At 44.1% G+C, this 19,573-nt stretch overlaps 1 protein-coding gene and 1 long non-coding RNA gene across 5 annotated transcripts in view; one reads left to right on the plus strand and one right to left on the minus strand.

Moving 5' to 3' along the window:
• Positions 1-19,573, plus strand: part of DAGLB (diacylglycerol lipase beta) — a 254,600-nt gene that overhangs the window by 91,452 nt on the left and 143,575 nt on the right. For both annotated transcript variants that reach the window (XM_078665138.1, XM_078665137.1), the window contains exon 8: positions 17,902-17,985. In XM_078665138.1, coding sequence (XP_078521264.1) covers positions 17,902-17,985 — 84 coding nt within the window. The remainder of the gene's footprint in view (positions 1-17,901; positions 17,986-19,573) is intronic.
• LOC144786152 (uncharacterized) overlaps positions 2,158-19,573 on the minus strand; it is a 166,638-nt gene continuing 149,222 nt past the window's right edge. For all 3 annotated transcript variants that reach the window (XR_013602087.1, XR_013602086.1, XR_013602085.1), the window contains one exon: positions 2,158-2,651. This is a non-coding gene — a long non-coding RNA (uncharacterized LOC144786152). The remainder of the gene's footprint in view (positions 2,652-19,573) is intronic.

A 19,573-nucleotide genomic window follows, 5' to 3' on the forward strand; every position in this document is an offset into this window, starting at 1 on the left:
GCTTTGAGATTGCTTTTATGGGGTACTTCCTTTGTTGGACTGAAAGTGTCCAAAGAACGAATGGCAGTTCTTAGGGCCATATGTATGAAGGCAATTTTGCGATTGCAAATGCCGAAATTCGCCTAATTTCGGCTTTTGCGATCGCAAATCAGCAGTGTCCAATGTATGACACAAAACATCCTTCGCAAAATAAGCAATCGCAAATTTTGCGATTCCCTATTTTGCAATCGCATTTAAGGACTCGCAAATTGCGATTCCTTAAATGCAATGTAAGAAGCACAGAAAAAGTGCAATTTGGACTTAAGGATTCGCAAATTACCACAAACTTCATGCTGGTGGTAATTTGTGATTTCTTTGAAAAATGCACTTTTTTGCATTTTTCAAAGTGCCTGACGACTAGGTAGTATGCCTAATGTTAATATAGCATGGAGTAGGGCTGACAGTAGATATGGTGATGCCCAGCAAAATTGAAGTTGAATTGTACAGGCCTAAGTAATTTCAAACATATATATTGTGTATCTGACCTGGAACTAGGTTACTCAAACCCAGGTTTGTGCCTGTGGTATTTCCACTGGGCTCCTATGACTGGAACAGTTCTCTGTGCTTCTTCTATATTACATTTGGGTTGGCCTTATGAGAACTAAGTGTGCCAGAAATATTTCGCCATATAAACGTGTTATTCAACCAGCTCATGCATGATGCGAGCATGTAATCGTATGGAACCTATTTCTAATTCTCTTTCCTTTAGCTGAAAAGGAACTTGTATGGGACCATTGGCCCAACTGAACCATTGTTCACCAAAAATATTGACACACCCCAGGTTCTCCATTGTGGAGTCCCCTTGTCTTGAAAAGTATAGAAATATTCTGCCAGTCAAATGGAATCTGAATTATTCTCAATGTTGTATTGTATCTGGGTTGATAGAAAATACTGTGCCAGTAATACTGCAATTTATGAGAATCTTGGTAATTTTCATTTATTAATATAATCTCACTTCTGCATATAACCAAGTATCAGAGCATTTCTCAGCACTCCTTGCATTCTGCATCTCAATTGATTCTATTAAGGCTATGGTGTCAGCAGTATTAACACTCACTTCTTGGTAGCAATTCTCTGCACTCATTTTATACTGCATCTTGATTATTCTGATTGGGTTTTTAGTGTAAGTAATAGTACAACAGGACTTTCAAGGCCTAAGCAGTGTGTGTGTATTTGTTCAGCAGTAACCGATATCCAGGTAATTCGCTGATCACGCTACTTATGCAATAGCTCTCTATCACAGTTTCTACGCATCTTAGTTTGTCTTTACTCCACCAGTTTATGTTATGGTATTCTTGCCGGAAAAGCACCTGCTTTGTATGTCAGTTTTCATTCTTGTTTGTGTGGTGTTCTTATCTGGATAGATTTGATTAAGGATTCTAGTGTGACTGTTTTCTATTAGCCTTGTTTTTCCATTCAAGCGGACTTAGATTTTGAGCTGTAAATGTTTTTAAACTATTGTGGTGAAATTCTCTCTTTGTTGTATTACACTTCATATATGAGTGGTACCAGTGGGAGTTCTCTTGGCCTTTCTGTGGTGTGGCAGTCTGATTAACCTCCATGATACTTCTTCTTGGATACTTTGTAAGTCTTGGCTGACAATCACTCCTCTTCTCAAACTGACCTGACTGTGGATCTCCACCCATCATTAAGTCTTACCTGGCTAGGGATCTTCATTCTCCTAATGATGCCAGAGAATAAGATTTCTTTCTCAGGATAGTTTGGAGCACTTGCTTCGATGTGACTCTTTCATTCCTTAGTCGTACTGAATACTTAGCTTTCCTGCTTAATATTTGACCTCAACTAATATATGAAAGCATAACTCCTACAGTTTCCACATATTCAATGCTGTGACATCAGCAGGCGTAACTGCAATGCCATGTTTTCTGCAATACAAACACACAAATGTGGTCCTGTAGCATGGCACATAAGTCTTTCTACATAGGATGCACCCAATTCAGTCACCATGGAACCATAAACAAAAGCACAACTCTCACACTATCGTAGACCCAGCAACTGCAACATGACGGAAGACAGCTGGAGCTCTGGCACAAGGAACCCATTTATGATGCCCCGCAGGGCATCATCAAAAAATATAAAAGACCTACTAAGACAAAACAGTGGCAGCTATGTATTATACAAATAATAATTCCAATATCTTTGTATATTAAAAATGTCTTAATATGATGAACATGGAAATAAGTTTGAACTTGAGTTGCCTTAGTTGTCATGAGTTTAGAGAGTTTAGTCTCCATTGTCAAGTTTGCCCACCACTGTTCCACATAACATACTTGTAATTGTTCAGGCAATGTGTATGTCGTTATTTCACAGTACTGACACATTTGTTTCACAGGGTGCACCACTATATTAAATTGAGTATATGCCACAAACATTTATTGCTACACAGTGTGCCAAGTTTTATCTTATGTCTGGCTTGCCTCTTTCCATTTCCTTCTCTTCCAGTGCATCATACCCTCTCCTATTGTGCTCTGAATGTTGAGTATGAATGCACAACCTGCTTGGCCGATGGAATATTTAATGTTCAGTATGCTTCCGATAAATGCAGCAGCTGCCAGAAGTTAGCTGGAGGGCAAACTTGAAGATAGGCTGACCTAGGAAAATAATCATAGTTCTGGTGAGAGTCACAATAACAAACTCACTGAAGCTATTACTTGTGCTTGTAACCACTACAGAAACATGTTTAATAAAAACTTCCTACCTTCTTCTTGGAAGACTGCCTGGTAAGGAAGTTATCCACAGACTTTTTTATTTCAACAATTTGGCTGCTCTTTTAAGAACCATTTATAATCTGATTCTTAGATTATCTGCCTATACCCATCTCCAACCTGCTGGTGGAGTGTCCTAACCACCTGCCATGACCACACATCACCTACCCTGACCACATACTGCAGTCACCTCATTATTTTTGCAATGTGGCAGGGTAACATCACCGCAGACACTCCCTGGTTCTAATTAGTTGATATCTGATGAAACCATGTGTAATTGCCATTTTTTTGTCTTTTGAAGTTCAGACTCTTAAAGGCTAATTAAGATGGTGTGCTGGAACTCAAAGTACCAAGAAGAAACCCTTTTGTTTAACTTTAATTACTGCCTCTTTGCAGACTACCAGGTCAGGTTTCAGTCCAATTGCCTCTACAGGGTTGAGCTTCTCAAAAATTATACTTATTCAACTGTATGTTTATAAAATAGGCCTAAGATATTTCTCTATATCTTAAATCTGGGCCTCCTCTTTTTGTACTCACAACAGTACAGGCAGACCACCTTATTTCTTTTTGTTCCAAAGGAGCTCGTCGTGTAAAGTCATTTTAAACAACTGGCCATAATAGTTTCTAAATATAGATATTGGTTCACATACCTTCTATCCTTTGTGTTCCCGGTTTGTGCTTTGAATGAAAGAGCTTGGGTTTCAAGTAATTTATCAATGTGTTTTTTTAACTGCAGACACCTTCCAATGAGTTAAGAAAAGGTACTGTTCCATCAGCAGATTGATCCATCAGGCTGGGTTCTCGGAGTAGAACAAAACAGGGATGTACTTTTTACTTGCTGTACTGGAAAAGTTCTGGATGACTGTAGAGCCTTCAGCAATGCCATTTAAGCTCAGTGGGATCTAATATATCCATACTAATATTATAAAGAGAGAGCCCAAACCTTTGAGGCGGGTAATCTCAGTAACCACAGCACCAATCACAACACCCAATACAGCGTTGGAAAGGGCAGTTGCAGCAGAAGGACATAGGCTATGCAGACGGCAACCATATACATTTTTCTTTTTAATTAACTTGTTTTTATTAACTTTTCAAGAAACAGTGGTGTTCATCACAATCATACAGTGCAAGATATACAATTGTACCGTAGGACACCATATACATTTAAAAGGTAAAAGAACCGTGCCAGCAAAGTGGTCCCTTGTGGGCGTGTCTGCGTTGTGCTGTGGGCGTGGGCTGGGTGCGTGACTAACGCTGGGGGCGTGTGGTACGGCCATCACATCGCGGGCTGTGGGCGTATGCTGGGGGCGTGACAAACGCTGGGGGCGTGTGTCCGCCCTTCATGCCATGTGAGTCGTACATACAGGCGCCAATTACGTTGCTGCGCAGCATCAAGGGGCACGCTGGGGGCGTGAGAAACGCTGGGGGCGTGTGTCTGGCCTTCATGCCATGTGAACGCAAGTGCGCCACATCGAGGGGCACGCTGGGGGCGTGAGAAACGCTGGGGGCGTGTGCTACGTTCCGCCTTTCATGCCATGTGGGTCGTACATTAATCAGAAGATCGTCTGCTGTGGCTGTGGCTGTGTGCTGGGGGCATGACAAACGCGTTCAGCTGGAGGCCTGGTAAGTAACATTACTGCAGCCTCTCCTGCGCGCTGTTACTGAACTCTCTCATTCAACGAAATTAGACTCGCCTGCTACCATCAATCAGGGCTCTAGCCGGGCTCAGGCGGCGGATCAGTACACTAATTACACGCGCCTGATAACATAAACAAGGGCTGCAGCCGGGCCTCAAGCGAGGGAACACGCGCCTGCTAACATCAAACAGGCCTGCATCTGGGCCTCAAGCGGGGGAAAACGCAAATGAGCGTGTCTGCGGGGACAATTACTGCAGCCTCTCCTACTCGCTGTCACTGAACTCTCTCATTAAACGGATTTACCCGCGGCTGATAATTCTCTCATTCAACGACATTACACGCGCCTGCTAACATCAACCAGGGCTGCAGCTGGCCCTTCTCCGTCCCTATTCTAATGAAACAAAAAATGTTGTCTACCGCGAGATTTTTAAATAAATTGCCCTTGCCAAATACACACATTACACACATTCTATTTCATACCCGGACAACGTCGGGACGGGCTGCTAGTAATTTAATAAAACTGATGAGGGGCAGTTAATTCTGTTCCTTCTCTCTAATCAATGGATATCAAAATTCGTGGCAGCTGCTTTGGCTTCCTTGCTTTCTTATTTGGTTTCATCCCCAATAGAAATATTAAATAGATTCTTTTTATTACAGCTGAGCCAACAATTTGGTGTACAACCAATATTATTTTTTTTTTAACCCCGTCGGCGCTGTGCACATTTTTGCTCTGTGCGGACGCTTTAGTGGGCGGAATTCGGACGTCCCCCGGCCGTCCTCTGCACACGCCCACCGTGACTCATGACGGCCGGGGGCCGTCATGCGCACTGAAGGGGTTAACAACTTTATTTATGTTTTTTCATGCAATAATATGACATGTAATTATTATCAAAGACCACCATAACTGATCTTAGCTCAATGCGAAGACCGGTCAGCCGGTAAAATAAAATGGAACTCATTATTGTAAAAGCCGAAAACAAAGTGTTTAAAAATGTACACCAATTAGAAACACATTTGAGGGGAAGCAAGAAAGAGGACAAATGTAATTCACCATCAGTGTGAAAAGGAAGTACATCATCGTGGGCCTGGACTGTATCTAATCCCTGCCAGGTCTCAATGCTATACAATAATATGCATGGAGCATTTCAATCTAACAAAACTATAGACAAAGACGTAACAGTATATCACCCTAAATAAGGTACTATATTAGACAGCTATAATAGGCTGTGTCTTGGTTTTAAAACTCTCCAAATATAATGATCCACCTCCTCTTCTTTGAAAAATGTAACTTTGTTCCCCACCACCTCTCAATTTGATGTCAGAAATTACACTCTCAATGGTGCAACTACACTAATAAATTCCTTCACCATTTCTTGAAAGTCAACTTTTGTCAAACGTCTGGAATGAAAACGAGCCTCCGACATGGGTGATTTGTCCACCCACCGCTATAAGGCTTCTCAGTGTTCTGATTCGACAAGTGTATGGACTATTGTGCCACAGCTGCTATACTCTTCTTGTAGCCTTTTGTTGGCAGCCTGATTGCTATTTAGATCAATTGAGAGGTGGTCATACTGAGCATCCAATTTTTCTTTCAGAAAAGTCTCAGTCCTTACTTTAAGGTGATCTATCTTCCTTGCTTTCGACATCTGAGCAGCCAATAAATAGCAAGACAACTGATATTTTTTCATTCTATAGGCTTTCAAACCTTATTTCAAGGGAGGTTATGGTTACTACTACACAGAACTTAAAGTGCATCCTCTTCTCAGATGCTTGCATTTAATAATTCAGAAAGACCTTCACCTCATCAGATTTCTTCTCTAGATACTGAATAATGGTGTCTCGCCTTCCCCACACATTCTACACTATTGCCTAGCTTGCTTTCCAGTTCCAGAAACCGGGACTCCACTTCTTATGCAATTTGTTCAAAGATGCCATCATATTTTCTGATGTTTTATAAGTAGTATTATCTTCAACATTTGAACTCTCACGACTTTAGGTGTAAGGTTGAAAAAATATCATCTTGAATTGGAGAAGCTTTATTGGCACCCCACATAGGTGTCACAATTGTTCCTGTCCCCTTTCTACAGCTTGCCCCTTTTAAAGATTTAAAATTGGAAAAGCCACAGAAAGGTGGTTCCTCAGGTATTCCTCAGTGGTTCAGTTGCCAGGAGGGTGTATGTGTATGTTAGGTGCTCCAGGCACTGTCATTCAGTTGCTGAAAGGGTATGAAATGTCCCTATCTTGATAAATCACAGTATGGTCTACTCTCAAAGTGAAGGCCAGAAAAAGAAGGGCATCCTTCTCACATTCCAAACAAAGAGCTGAACGGAAACCCAGTCATCAGTTTCTGTCCAGGCTACATGTTTCCCTGACTTCTGTTTCTTCCTCTCCAGCTCCTGGTGGTCTCTCAGCAACATGCCTTGCATCTGTCAACTGCCTGTCCTTAGACATTTTTGGCATTAGCTACTGCCTTGAATTGGCCAAGGAAGGCGGTTTTGGACTGTTCCATGCCTCCCTAAGCATCGCTATTCTGCTGGATATACTCGGAGACATACCAGGATACGCACCATAGGTTTGGAAGCATGTAGAAGTGATTCGGAGGGTGGAACACCCACCCTGTGCGGTGACATCAAAGGTCCTGGGCAAACTTACCACAGATCTGTAGAGAGAACAACAGTCCTGCATGCGCTGTGACCACACCCCCTAAATAATGAAGCAAAGTATTTGTTCCCTAAAATATAAATGAAAATACATATGAACTCCAACCAAACTTTGCTATTGATTTTGTGTTTCAAGGACATATTTTTTGTTTCAAGAAAATTAGTATTGCATAAGCGACATATGACAGGGATGGAGATACCCAGTTTGCTTAAAAATCAAAAACCATTGAGTGGACACTGCTGGTATATCACTTGGGAGCAAGTTATGACCTAACAGAGACCGAAGCAGTAGCACTCTTCAGCCTCTAGACAGTATTGAGCAAGCCTTCTCTAAGATGTGATATTTCTTCTTCTTGGCCACCAGAATGTGTCCCTAGCCACCCACTTCATGACTGACTTCTAACATGAAAATTGTGTGGACAGTGGGTGCAATGCAACTTTTAAACAGAAATTATAGCACGGTAGAGAACTTTAAAAGTAAATTCATACTCCAAAAAAAGATGCTTAACAGTACATTTCTTATATTCTGTGTTGTGATAAAGTTTGTCACTTCGTTATTTTCCTATCAGTTTCTTAATTATGAGTCAATGTATTTTTTGCAGAATGAGATGAGAAACGTATGGCTACATATTCTACAATTAGTGAAAAAACAAACAAAAAGTATTCTACATACACCTTGATCAACATATATAAAACCATGTAGTAGGAACGCTCTATACATTTAAATTAGTCCTTGATGTAGTGTAGTAAGTAATAATTAGTGATCCTCTTGTTCACAGGCAGCTCCAAATTCAACTTTCTCAGTACTGCGTATCCATTAACAAGAGTTGCTGCCCCTGACTTTTTTTTAAACTTCATTTATCATTTTAAAACACAAAAACCGTGAAGCCACGTATGTAGTTGCAATAAATGAAACATTCTCGGAAGGAACAATCGATCACCCAGAGAGGGGGAGAAAGGACATTTCATAGCAGAGAGACACACGTTAATAGAAACACAGCAGATATCATTGCATGTCACACAGAGGAAAGAAAGGAGGTTCATTGGTATTTGTACATTAATGCAAGCAGTTAATAAGGTGGCATAACATGAGGGCTCACCATTAAACTGAGGAGGAACTGCTGGTAGCATCTGTCATGGATAACAAATAGTGCAGCAGAGGTTACCAAATATCTTTGGGCCTAGATGTAATGGGTTGAATTCTAGCATAGAGTTCAGACGTAGTATCGCAATAAGGCAGATCTTTCAGCCAGGCCGTCACAGTGAGGAAGGTGCGCGGGCCCCAATGTAAAGAAATCTGTCTCTTGGCCAAAAGCAGAGCTATAACAGTAAAGCAACGCACCACCAGTGGTAAAGGTTTGACGTATCCCAACAACTCCAGCAGAGGGGGTTGCTCAATCATGAGTGACACAGTAGAAAAAACAGCCCTCCAGAAAGAAGATGCATGCTTGCACGTCAAATGGGAAAAAACTGCATGGTCGGCTTGGCACTTAGGGCATTTGTGTGATCTAGTAGGATCTAGTTTATCCTATACATCAGGAGTGATGTACGCTCTGCGTAGGTACTTATAATGCAGTACTTTGTATCTATGGTTCCCTGACACAAGCTTGGTTTGCATACAGCAATAAAACCAGACCGTGTCCGAGAGTGTAGTGCCCAAATCGCGCCCCCATACCGCACAGGCGCTATCCACCCCCATAGGCCTCAATCTAATAGAGACATGGTAAAGTTTAGAAACTAAGTGGCTGTTGTCGAAGGATCTAATCAGCAGGGTAAGTGGAGCAAACTCCCTGGGCTCGGATGGGCAAGCAGGCAGCACCATGCGGAGTGTGGTGTGCAGACGGTGGAATGTATAACTGCCCATAATTGACAGTCATCCATGTTAGTCATCGCTGAGCCGGCCTTGAGGACTCCCGTGTGAAATAGGTCAACCAGAACTTGCACTCCATGTGCATCAAACGTATGTTGTAACTGCCGTTCAAGTTTCAGTGGGAGCCAAGGGTTATCTCGAAGACGGATGTGCAGAGACTACAGAATGTCTTCGCCCAGATAACGCAGTCACCTAAACCACGCCCAGCAAGTCGTCGTCAATGTTTGAATTTTGCAGTGATCGCACGGCAGTCCCTGGAGCAGAACAGTGTTGAGAGAAAGTTGTGGTACCTGCGCTCGTTCAGGTTTAAGGAAAGGCAGGCGAGCATCAGGATGGTACCAGTAGTATGCATATTGCCTGTGCTATATAGAAATAGAGCTAGAGGTCGGGCACCCCAAACCCACCGGGCTCATAGGGGAGCATAAGGATCTTCCAGCGAATATGCGGACGAGCATCAGTCCATATCACTGGAAGGAGTAGTCTACTCAGCAAGGCAAAAAAGGTCACTGTGAGACTAATGGGATTTTTTTTTTTAAAAGGTAAAGAAAGTGAGGCAATACTTTAATTTTAATAAGTGCTATGCGACTAGCCATGCCAAGCCGGAGCTTGAACCATCCCACTTGTGATTCAAGTTTAGTATGGGTGGGCCCATAATTGCGGCGGATCACCTCTGAGCAGTCCCTGTGGATGTTGTTGCCCACATATTTAGTGGAGTCTGTACATAATTGTAAGGAGAAGTCGAGTTTGCACACTATCGTGGAATCAGTGAGTGGGAACAATTCGGATTTGCTCTAATTTAACGCCTAACCTGGAGAACACGCCGAACAGCTGAACTTCGCGTATCAATGGGGGCAGGTTATTTTCCAGGTCACGTGCAAATAATAAATCATCTGCATAGAAGGAGGCCAACAATATCCAGTGATAAAATCCAAGGCACCTGTGGAGGTGCTTTTCTAGAAGGTGGCGCACAGTAGTTCAATGGCAATAATAAACAACAACGGGGAAAGTGGGCATCCCTGTCGGGAGCCCTTTGTCAAAGGAAAGGGGTTCATGAGCACTCCATTCAAGCACAACCGGGCCACTAGGTCCTGATACAACAGTCGTATTAGTTTGCAAACTCAATTGGGCATTTTCAGCTTTGCCAGTGTTGCATGTCGAAAAGGCCTTTCATAGAGTCTTAGGCCTTCTCCGCATCCAACAACGCAACCACCGAAGGTACTGTAGTGGAAATTTGATTAATTATTGCATTGAGAGTACGAAGGTTAATAGAAGTAGGGCGGTGCGGTATAAAACCGGACTGCAGAAGTGAAATGATGCAATCCATCAATAGGGACAGACAGGTAGCTAAGACTTTGGCTAGTATTTTAGTATCGAAATTAAGAAGTAATAATGTCCAATATGAATAACCGTGGTATGCAAGTTTATTGGGTTTGAGCAAGACTGTAAAAAACGCTTCACTCGCCTGGGGGGGGGGGGGGGTGTAATAGGCCTCGTTCAAGGGACTCTGCGTACATTTCTAGTAAGTGAGGGGTCAGCAGATGTTTATAGGCCTTGTAAAAATCACAGGTAAATCAGTCTAGGCTCAGTGCCTTGCAGCCACTTAAATCCTCAATAGCCACAGTAAACAAACTACCTGTCCGGAGGGAATGCAGGAGTTCCTGGACTCAGTGGTGCTGGTGTGGTTTAATGATAGGCACATGGAATATATGCACCTACCCTTTACAGGGAATATATGCACCTACCCATCACAGTTGAAGACGTCAAAGACGTTATCACCAGCTTGCCTCTGGATAGGGCCCCCGGATCGGATGGTCTGACGGTCGCCTTCTACAAAACTTATGTGGAGGAATTGGCGCCCAAACTCCTCGCTGTCTATGGGGAGGCGCATGACACGGGTATATTACCTCAGTCAATGCGAGAAGCTATCATTATTACTTTACTGAAGCCAGGCAAACCAGAAACTGAATTGGACTCATACAGACCATTGTCACTTATCAATGTGGACTTTGAAATTTTGGCAAAACTGATAGCGACTAGGCTGCAACCTCTACTTCCAATGATAGCGTTACCGGATCAATCGGGTTTTATACCCGGGAGATCCACCTCCCATAACCTTAGGATGGTGTTCTCAGCTCTACATTACCTACACCCTGATGTACAGGCAGCGGCGGTTTTCTTAGATGCCACAAAGGCATTCGACTTGCTCGAATGGCCATACTTATTCAGAATTTTGGAAAGTATGGGATTTGGCCCCCTTTTCCTTAAATGGATAAAACTGCTCTACACTGAACCGCTGGCCAGGGTGCGGGTGAACGATATGGTCTCCGCCACATTCCATATAACGCGAGGTACTAGGCAGGGATGCTCGCTGTCCCCTTTATTATTTGCCATCGCGATGGAGCCATTAGCACTCGTATCGAGCAGCATCACATGGACAAAGGTATAGGATTCGGAGCTAGAAGTCTTTTGATATCGCTATATGCCGACGATGTCACTTTGTATATTTTGAAATCTGAGCACAATCTGGATGTAGTGTTGAGAGAATTCATCAAATTTGGCGGCCTCTCGGGTGTAACCATAAACTGGTCTAAATCTGTGGTATTTCCTCTCACTGATAATACCAAGGCTGTAACCTTGGAGTTCCCGTTGAGGTGGGAAAATGATGCTGTGAAATTCTTAGGTATCTGGATAAGTAGGAATCTACAAGAGTTGTGGAATTTAAATGATGGTAAAGCCATTGCCTGGCTGGAGGAAAAGGTGCCTCTATGGGCCAAATTTCCACTTTCAATTGCAGGGAAAATTGCATTGGCAAAGATGATTGTACTACCCACATTTTTGTATCTATTCATGACTCTTCCACTTATACTTACCCAATCCTTTTTCAAGATACTGTGGTCTCTACTGGTATCCTTGATATGGGCCGGAGGCCAAGCCAGGGTGTCTTGGGAGCTGTTGTCCTTGTCGACCAGGCAGGCAGGGTTTGGGTGCCCAGGACATGAAGCTGTATGCTCTTTGTGCGCAGGCGCAATTCTTGCAATATTGGGTACATCAGACGCCATTTCAGCCTCATGTAGCTGTCGAAAAAGATGCGGGTGCACCTGTTCCGCTTAAGGTGGCAGTGTATCAGAAATATAAACGTCCCACAGACTGCATAGACACTCCTGAGACTCTCAGATGGCCAGGGATGGGTTACCTGGAAGAGCAGGCGCACAGGTCTTATACGCACTCTCAATCCCCCTGGCGCAGAATCCCATGCTTCCCAATGTTAAAGATGAAATCAACACCAGGGTAGTGCAGGCAATGTCGCTTCATACCTTTGCTGATCTTTATCCGGGGGGAATATTCAGGGACCCTCCTAGCACGGAGGAAGGCCAGAGTATATCTTTCGGAGAGTCGTTTTTATATCATAAACTCCTGCGAGAGTTACATGCTGATTTCCCCTCCCAACCTACCCCACTGGCTGCTCTAGAAAATTTGGTGATTACGCCATCGCCGCGCAAGCTTATTACCAGGCTCTACACTCATATGCAGAGGGATGCACCTGTGACTGCCTCTAGTGCTCGCCTTAAATGGGACATTGAGCTAGTTCCTCCTCTGACTGATGACCAGTGGTCATATTGCTATGCCCAGATGGCGGAATTATCTCCTAATTATAAACTTCGCCTAATTAATTTGAAATGTATTCATCGCTACTATAGAACGCCGTATAAAATGGGACTCAGAGATGATGACTGTTGCTGGCGATGTGGAGCGTCTGCTGCCTCCTTCCTCCATATGGCATGGAAATGTCCGGTCATCACGGAGTATTGGTTCAAAATGTTTTAATCAATAAACCAAATTCTAGGTCTAGCGTTGTCCCCGTCCCCATTGCTCGGATTGTTGGGATATGTTGGAGACACACATGTTAAGAAACGCAAATTACACGCGCTGTTATTGTTATTTGCCAAACGGCAGATAGCCTTGTGATGGGGGGAAAAAGAGGAAACCCACAGTCAAAGACCTGGGTGAGGGAAGTTACGTATGGCCAGACTCAGCCTGCTACGTACTGGGAATTAATGCCACCCAGCTCCAGACCCAGGGAAATATGGGAACCCTTTATTGACTGGGCTTGTGCTAGCTCTACTAGTCCTGATGCTGCCATGGCCGCCGGAGCTAATGTTGACCCTGTGTAATCTACCTATTACTATAACCTCTTTATATGCGTACATTGAAAATTGGATGAGCTTGAATTGAGTGTAACACCTGCGGATATCGTGGATGATCATCGTATACTACTGTCAAATTGAGAATCTTCATGTTTGTTTGTCTTTTAGTTGGCAACTGCCATCTGTACATACTGTGTTGTGCACCGCTGTGCCCAATGTCCTATTATTTTTATAGAACAATGCTCTGTCTAATGTTTGGATTGTACAAATGGCTTCTCACACACCACTGTTTCTTTTTTGTTGATGATTGCTCCTTTGTTTTCTACTGTATCAATCTTGAAAATCAATAAAAAAGTAAAAAATAAAAATCCTCAATAGCCTTGGAGATCTCTTTGCACGTGATTGGGGAGGATAGAAATTGGCGCTGGCCTGTCTCGAGCCACACCAGGGCAATTTCAGACAGATATTCAGCTAGTGTGTCCTTGTCAGCACCAGGGTGGGCTGTGTAAAGCGACTTGTAATAGTCGGTGGCATCAGCCATTTCTGTGCCATCGGCACGGCACAGATGTGTATGTAAGTAGCCAGTGGGGGGGCCACAGCCATTACGCCAAAGTACGGCCGGGGTGCTCGCCCTTGCCGTAGTGACCGCCCGAGAGTATTCTCCCAAATACACTGAACTAGGTCGTGAAAGTCGTGTAACAATGGTGACCTATCGTACATCTGGGAGTCCGGGGTTGCAACCCTACTGGCACAGTCTAGAAGCCAGAGCTTGTCTTTTACTCCAGCAAGGATACTACGAAGCACCCTGCGTGTTTGGAGTTGCATATCCCACATATGTAAACCTCAATGGCATCCCGGACCACAGAACGAAATACTGCATTATACAACTCGGTGGTGGTAAGTGCCACTTTTGAATTGCAGGGACATAGACCGGTATGTGGGGTGGTGTAAACGGCCGCATGATCCGACAGTGTAAGAGGAGAATGAACAATAGAGTGCGTTCGGGGACATATACCAGTGATGATTGCATGTCCATACATTGTGTGGTGCAGAATAAAAGGTGTAGTCTCTTTGTTGTGGATACTTGTGGTGCCATTTATCTGCCAGATAGAAAGCCCCCAGGAGTTTTGCCAGGGCCCATGCGGAATGTAGTTTTGAGATAGTAGTGGACCCGGTGGAGCCAAGCTCTGGTTGGCGAGTAAGATTGAGATCTCCACCCATGAAAATATAATCTGCTTGGAATTGGCTCATATGAGACGACAAGTCCGTGAAGGATTCAGGGGAATCTCTTTTTGGAGCATATACATTGAACAACAAAATTATGAGGCCCGCCAGTATGCCTATCACCAACAGATAGTGGCCAGCTCGGTCTGTGAAAGTCTGTCCATGTGGAAGGGGACAGTGCTATGAATGAGGGTGCAAACCCCCGTGAATAGGAAATATAGGGGGAAAAGAATCTGTGTGCACCACATACAGTGGCATACCTGCAATCTGCACCGGGGGCCAGGTGTCTCTTGTAGGAATACCACCTGGACACCATGCCAGAGCAGGTAGGCCAAGACCTGCCTCCCTTTGCAGGGATTGTTTACACCTCTGACATTCCATGACATGCAAGAAAACACTAGAAACTTGTCTCTGCCTGTCTGTGAATGCGTAGGGCTGACCTTTGGATGTAAAATGTCAGTGTATGTGTAGGGGTTATTCTGAAACGTACCTTAGCATTAGAAAGGCCTTGTTTAAAAGCAAACCCACAAAACTATCCATAGTACCCTCCACCCACCCCAGCGTAAACAGAGGCTTGAGATGCCAAAAAAACAAAAAGAAAACATTAGCTATAAACATAGCGGTGTACACCATGGCGGGTTGGGGGTGACAACGCCCATAAGAGCAGACCCAATTATTAAGAATTGCATAATGGTAATAAACATGAGAGCAAACTAGTAAACACACTAATGGATATTAGCATACAGGAGAGGTAATACAAATTCGTCAACCCAGTTCAGCGAGGTGGTGCTGAAACAGTCAATGCACGAATAGGCAATAATCAGCGCATAACGGCGGACACCTTGGGGACCCTTACAAGATATGAGTCTCTGGTGACGTGGAATTCGATCCCCGGGGAGAAGATGTGCCAGGATCTGTGCCGGCTGAGGACCTGCCGAGGGAGCACCACTTGCAGAATTTCTCAGCATCCGCTGGAGTATTGAAAATATAGTGATGGTCTTCCAATTCTACCTGTGTCGTGCAGGCTAGAGCATCCAGTACTTCAGTCTCAGTTTTTGTAGAGACAGTTTGACATCCGGGACTATGCAGCAGGCCTCCTGGACCAGCAGAGTGTAGTCCGGGTATAATGATAGTGTAGATCCCTGATGATGTAGGGCCCCCTTCTCACCGGCCAGACGCAGTGCAGCATCTCGGTCTCTGAAGTTCAGGAGCATAGCAATGATTTGCCGGGGTAGGGCTCCTGGTACCGGACGAGGCGCAAGTGTCTGGTGGGCTCTTTTAACTATAAATGCTGCTGAGAAAGATTCTCTTTGGAAGAGCTCCTGATGCAGCTGTTCCACGAAAGTGTTCATCCGTCCGGTATAAATGGATTCAGGAATTTCAGCTATGTGACTATTATTCCGGCGGGATCGTACCTATAGATCCTCGTTCTTAGCTGCGACTATCTTGAGGCGGCGTTCCATTCACTCAAGGTGCCATGCAGTGGCCGCGTTACCATCTTCAATGTCCGAGAATCTTTGCTCAGCACCATGCAGTCTCACGCCATGACGATCCAGATGCTCAGACATAGAGTAGAAGCGCTGTGTGAGTGTGTGAAACCTTGAGTCTATTGACTTGAAGCCGGCACTCAGCTCATCCATGATGGCTGCCGTACCATCCTTGGGCTAATCCGCCATTGCAGAGTCCGAGATACTAGTAGACCCCGAGGGCGAGCGCTGGCGGTGCGGATTCCTGTTTAGCTCAAAGGTAAGTTGCTTCTGTTTGGGGGTCGGGGACAGCCGCAGGGCACAGCAAATATTGGCAGCAGGACACAGCGCCAATGGTAGGTAGACCTCACAGGTATTGGCCGCCTGGAACCTGCAAGCGATGTGTCAGCGAGTGTATTGCATTGATCAGGCCCCACTGGATGTGCATATTAACCAGGCACTAAGTGAGCCAGTTGTAGTTGCTCAATATCAGGGCCCAAGCATCAAGCTGTGTGTCAGACCCTCAATCCTCAGTCTCTATTTCTCTCAGTTAGCGGTTCAATTAGATTTGCCTCGGGTTTGGAGCAGTAGTTACTCAGACAAATCCAGTAGCAGGTAAGAGGGGGCAATCCACGGTGTTTCATCAACAGCCACCCCCACGTGGGGGCCAGCAGCCATTCCACGTCCCACCCCATGCAGCCGAAGCGAGGCACAGTGGACATCACGTCCGCACCAGGCACAGAAATAGCAGCAGTGACAGGTGTCTCACCACCTGCACCGGCAGCCCCCCACTGACGAGGCCCAGGCAGACACCAGTGAGGCCTCTGGGGCCTCCACTCAGTGCAGCGAAAGACGGCGAGGCCCAAACCGGCAGCGGTGATGGACAGTACCTGGGCAGGCTGCACCTAGGAAGGCACTCCATGTCACAGCTGGCTAACCCAACAGGACTCCAGGACGCAGTCCCCGAGAGGCAGCTCTCCTCGATCCGACCTAGAGCCCCAGCAGGTATCAGTCCGGGTGGCCGGCGCGCCATGGCCCCACCCTCAGGGTCGCCCGCGGGCCCTGTGCTCGCTGGGCTTCCGAGGGCGTCATCAGGCTACTGCACAAGCCATCCTATAAACATCAAAATGATTATCGGGCCGGCTGCAACTCCCCTGTCACAGCTCCACTGTGCTACCGCTGTTCACATTAAGTCCTGTACTGATGTACGGGAGCTGGTTTGCTCTCCATAGTCATGTGTTTTGGGCCGTGTTCATTGAGCTTCAATGCCGTGTGGCCATCTTGGTCGCCGGCTCGGCCACGCCCTGCAACCGACTGTCTTTGATCATGATAAAGACAGCAGTAAATCGCTTAAGTAGGGTCAAAACAGTGCCAGCTAATCGAGGGTTGATCTGTTTACTATCTAGGAACAGCTCAGAAACATGACGTATGATTTAGCCATGGTATCAGAGTGACTATTGTTAATACAGCCAAAATAAATTGTTATTACTACATGTCCCCTTTGGTACCTTCACATGAGTGTGGCATTTGAGCACTCCACAGTAAATGTTATAACACCCAATTATGTCTATATGCTTTGACTTTTATTACTTACTAGATTTAATTAAAAGTACTACTGTTGTTAAGTGAACATTGTACCATATGTTATTTTGTTGTTATAATTCTTGAACAAATGACTCTTTGCGGGAATGTCAGTCGATGGTTTCACACTGCACCCTAGTACAAGCAAAAGATTACATATATGTTCCCAAAGGGGCCTTTTTTTTATAGATTTTGCATTAAAACATTTACTTTTTAGTCACAAGTGATACATTTTAAGCCAGTGGTGTTTCTTAAAGTTCTTTACTGGCCGCCACAAACCTCTTGATTCTGGGCCATTCGGTTGCCACCTCCCTTTAAATAAATCGATTGGTATTTCAGAGGTCTGTGCAGGTGCATGTGAGCCTGGTTGCAGGGAAACTATTTTCTAGTATATTCTCTGCATTAAATATGAGTAAATAAATTGTAAGGTGCTGGATTTGATGTAGCCTGCAGTGCTTTTTCTCCTTGTGAACTGTACTTAGTGCCTTTGTTTATAAATATGCTCTGCTGATTTGTGGTTTTATTTACCTGGAACTGTAATCTTTTTTTTCAGATTTATGAAATTCCTTTTTTTGTTGCTTTGGATCACAAGACAGAAGCCATCCTTGTAGCTGTGCGAGGAACCTTATCACTGGAGGTATAATATTTAATGATTTTACAGTAAGCTTAGTATTTACCTTGGTACATTGCTTTTATTTGCTACCTGTGGAACTGCATGATGTTGGTTTCATTTTTATTTTTTAAACCAATTAATTTTTTGTTTTTTTCTAGAACTAGTAACAAGTTGATCAATGTGTTGGGATTGCATCTGATGCCCAAGATGTTTCTATTAAAATTATGTACTTTCCCATATGAGGAATTTGCTTGTTCTAGTTAGTAATCATAGAGAAAAGAACAAAAATACTTGATAAAAAAATGTAATGGCTATGTTGTCTAGTGCCAGCTCTGACAGATCTAAATTCAAGTTGCACAAAGCATTACCATGCAAAAAATTAACGTTAGTGCATTGAAATAATAAATGTAATTATTGTGTCAGTTTACATGCCTTTGCAAGAATTTATAAATAAAGAGAATGCATCCATAATGTGAGATGGGTTTGTACACCAGTTATAACACAGTTTTATGCCAGGTCTCTCTTGGTAGACTAAACAAAATGTGCTAATTGAACTAGACTGTTTCTTAATTACAGAAATCTGGCTTGTAGATGACACTGCTCCATGAATGCATGCAATAATACCACATGGATACAAGATTATTCTGAGGGACTGTACCATCATAAGAGCAAGAGGAGCAGCCCTAATATACAATGAAACTGTAGAACTATTGTTTTTCACAACCTTCTCTGCACCAAGTGTGAATAATTTGTCATCAGTTAGTTTCTTACCTTGCTATTCTTTCTCCCTGTCTACGGGTCACATCCACACAACACTGCCTTTTCAAGAGCATTCAGTGACTCACTAGGCAGTTCTTTTTAGACACTTCAATCTGTTTGATCCAAAGACCTAATCTGTGAACTGAAAACATCACTGCTAATCCAGGTAGTCTCCTGACATTCAGACTATGCAAAGTACACACTCACTGCAGTCTTCATTGGCGGAGAGACAATAGATACACAGACACCTTTCCCACTTGCCTTGAGTGACCACAATATGATTCCGTTCACCATCACAGCTCAAAAGCAGCACAAACTAACAGGCAAATTTGACATCATAGGTTCACCTTCATAGGATTCCCACTGATAATCACAAACCTAGAATAGTCACGCCTGTTTGTAGGGACCAGGTAATAAATACGCCAGCTTACCTGCCTTTCCCACTGTGTCAAGGACTTTCCTTTTTGTCAGAAAATGAGAAAAAGGACTCTTAAAGCTAGAGAAGGGATATACTTGAGATGAAAAAAGGAAGAAGTATATGAAATGAGAGGGAGCTCCTGTGACTGCACTAGGTTTCTCTTGTAAAAAAGAACTCCCATAGTGGTTGATCCAGGTAGAGAAAACTCCGAAAACCTCCCCACCATCACTTGAGGCACCTACCGCCCTTCTCAAGAGCACCAATCGAACATTCATGCCATCAGCACTCAAGTGTTAGTCGTCAAGAGGGTCTGTGCTTCCTACAACATTTTCACTTAGAGCTTAGTTGCCGATCACTACTTCTATGGTACCGCCTCCTCTGATGTCAGTTCCTTCAATGGTTAAGACGCCAGAAATGGAACAAGCCATGACACCT

Source organism: Lissotriton helveticus, chromosome 10 (genome assembly GCF_964261635.1).
Source record: "Lissotriton helveticus chromosome 10, aLisHel1.1, whole genome shotgun sequence".
Classification (NCBI taxonomy): Eukaryota; Metazoa; Chordata; class Amphibia; order Caudata; family Salamandridae; genus Lissotriton; species Lissotriton helveticus.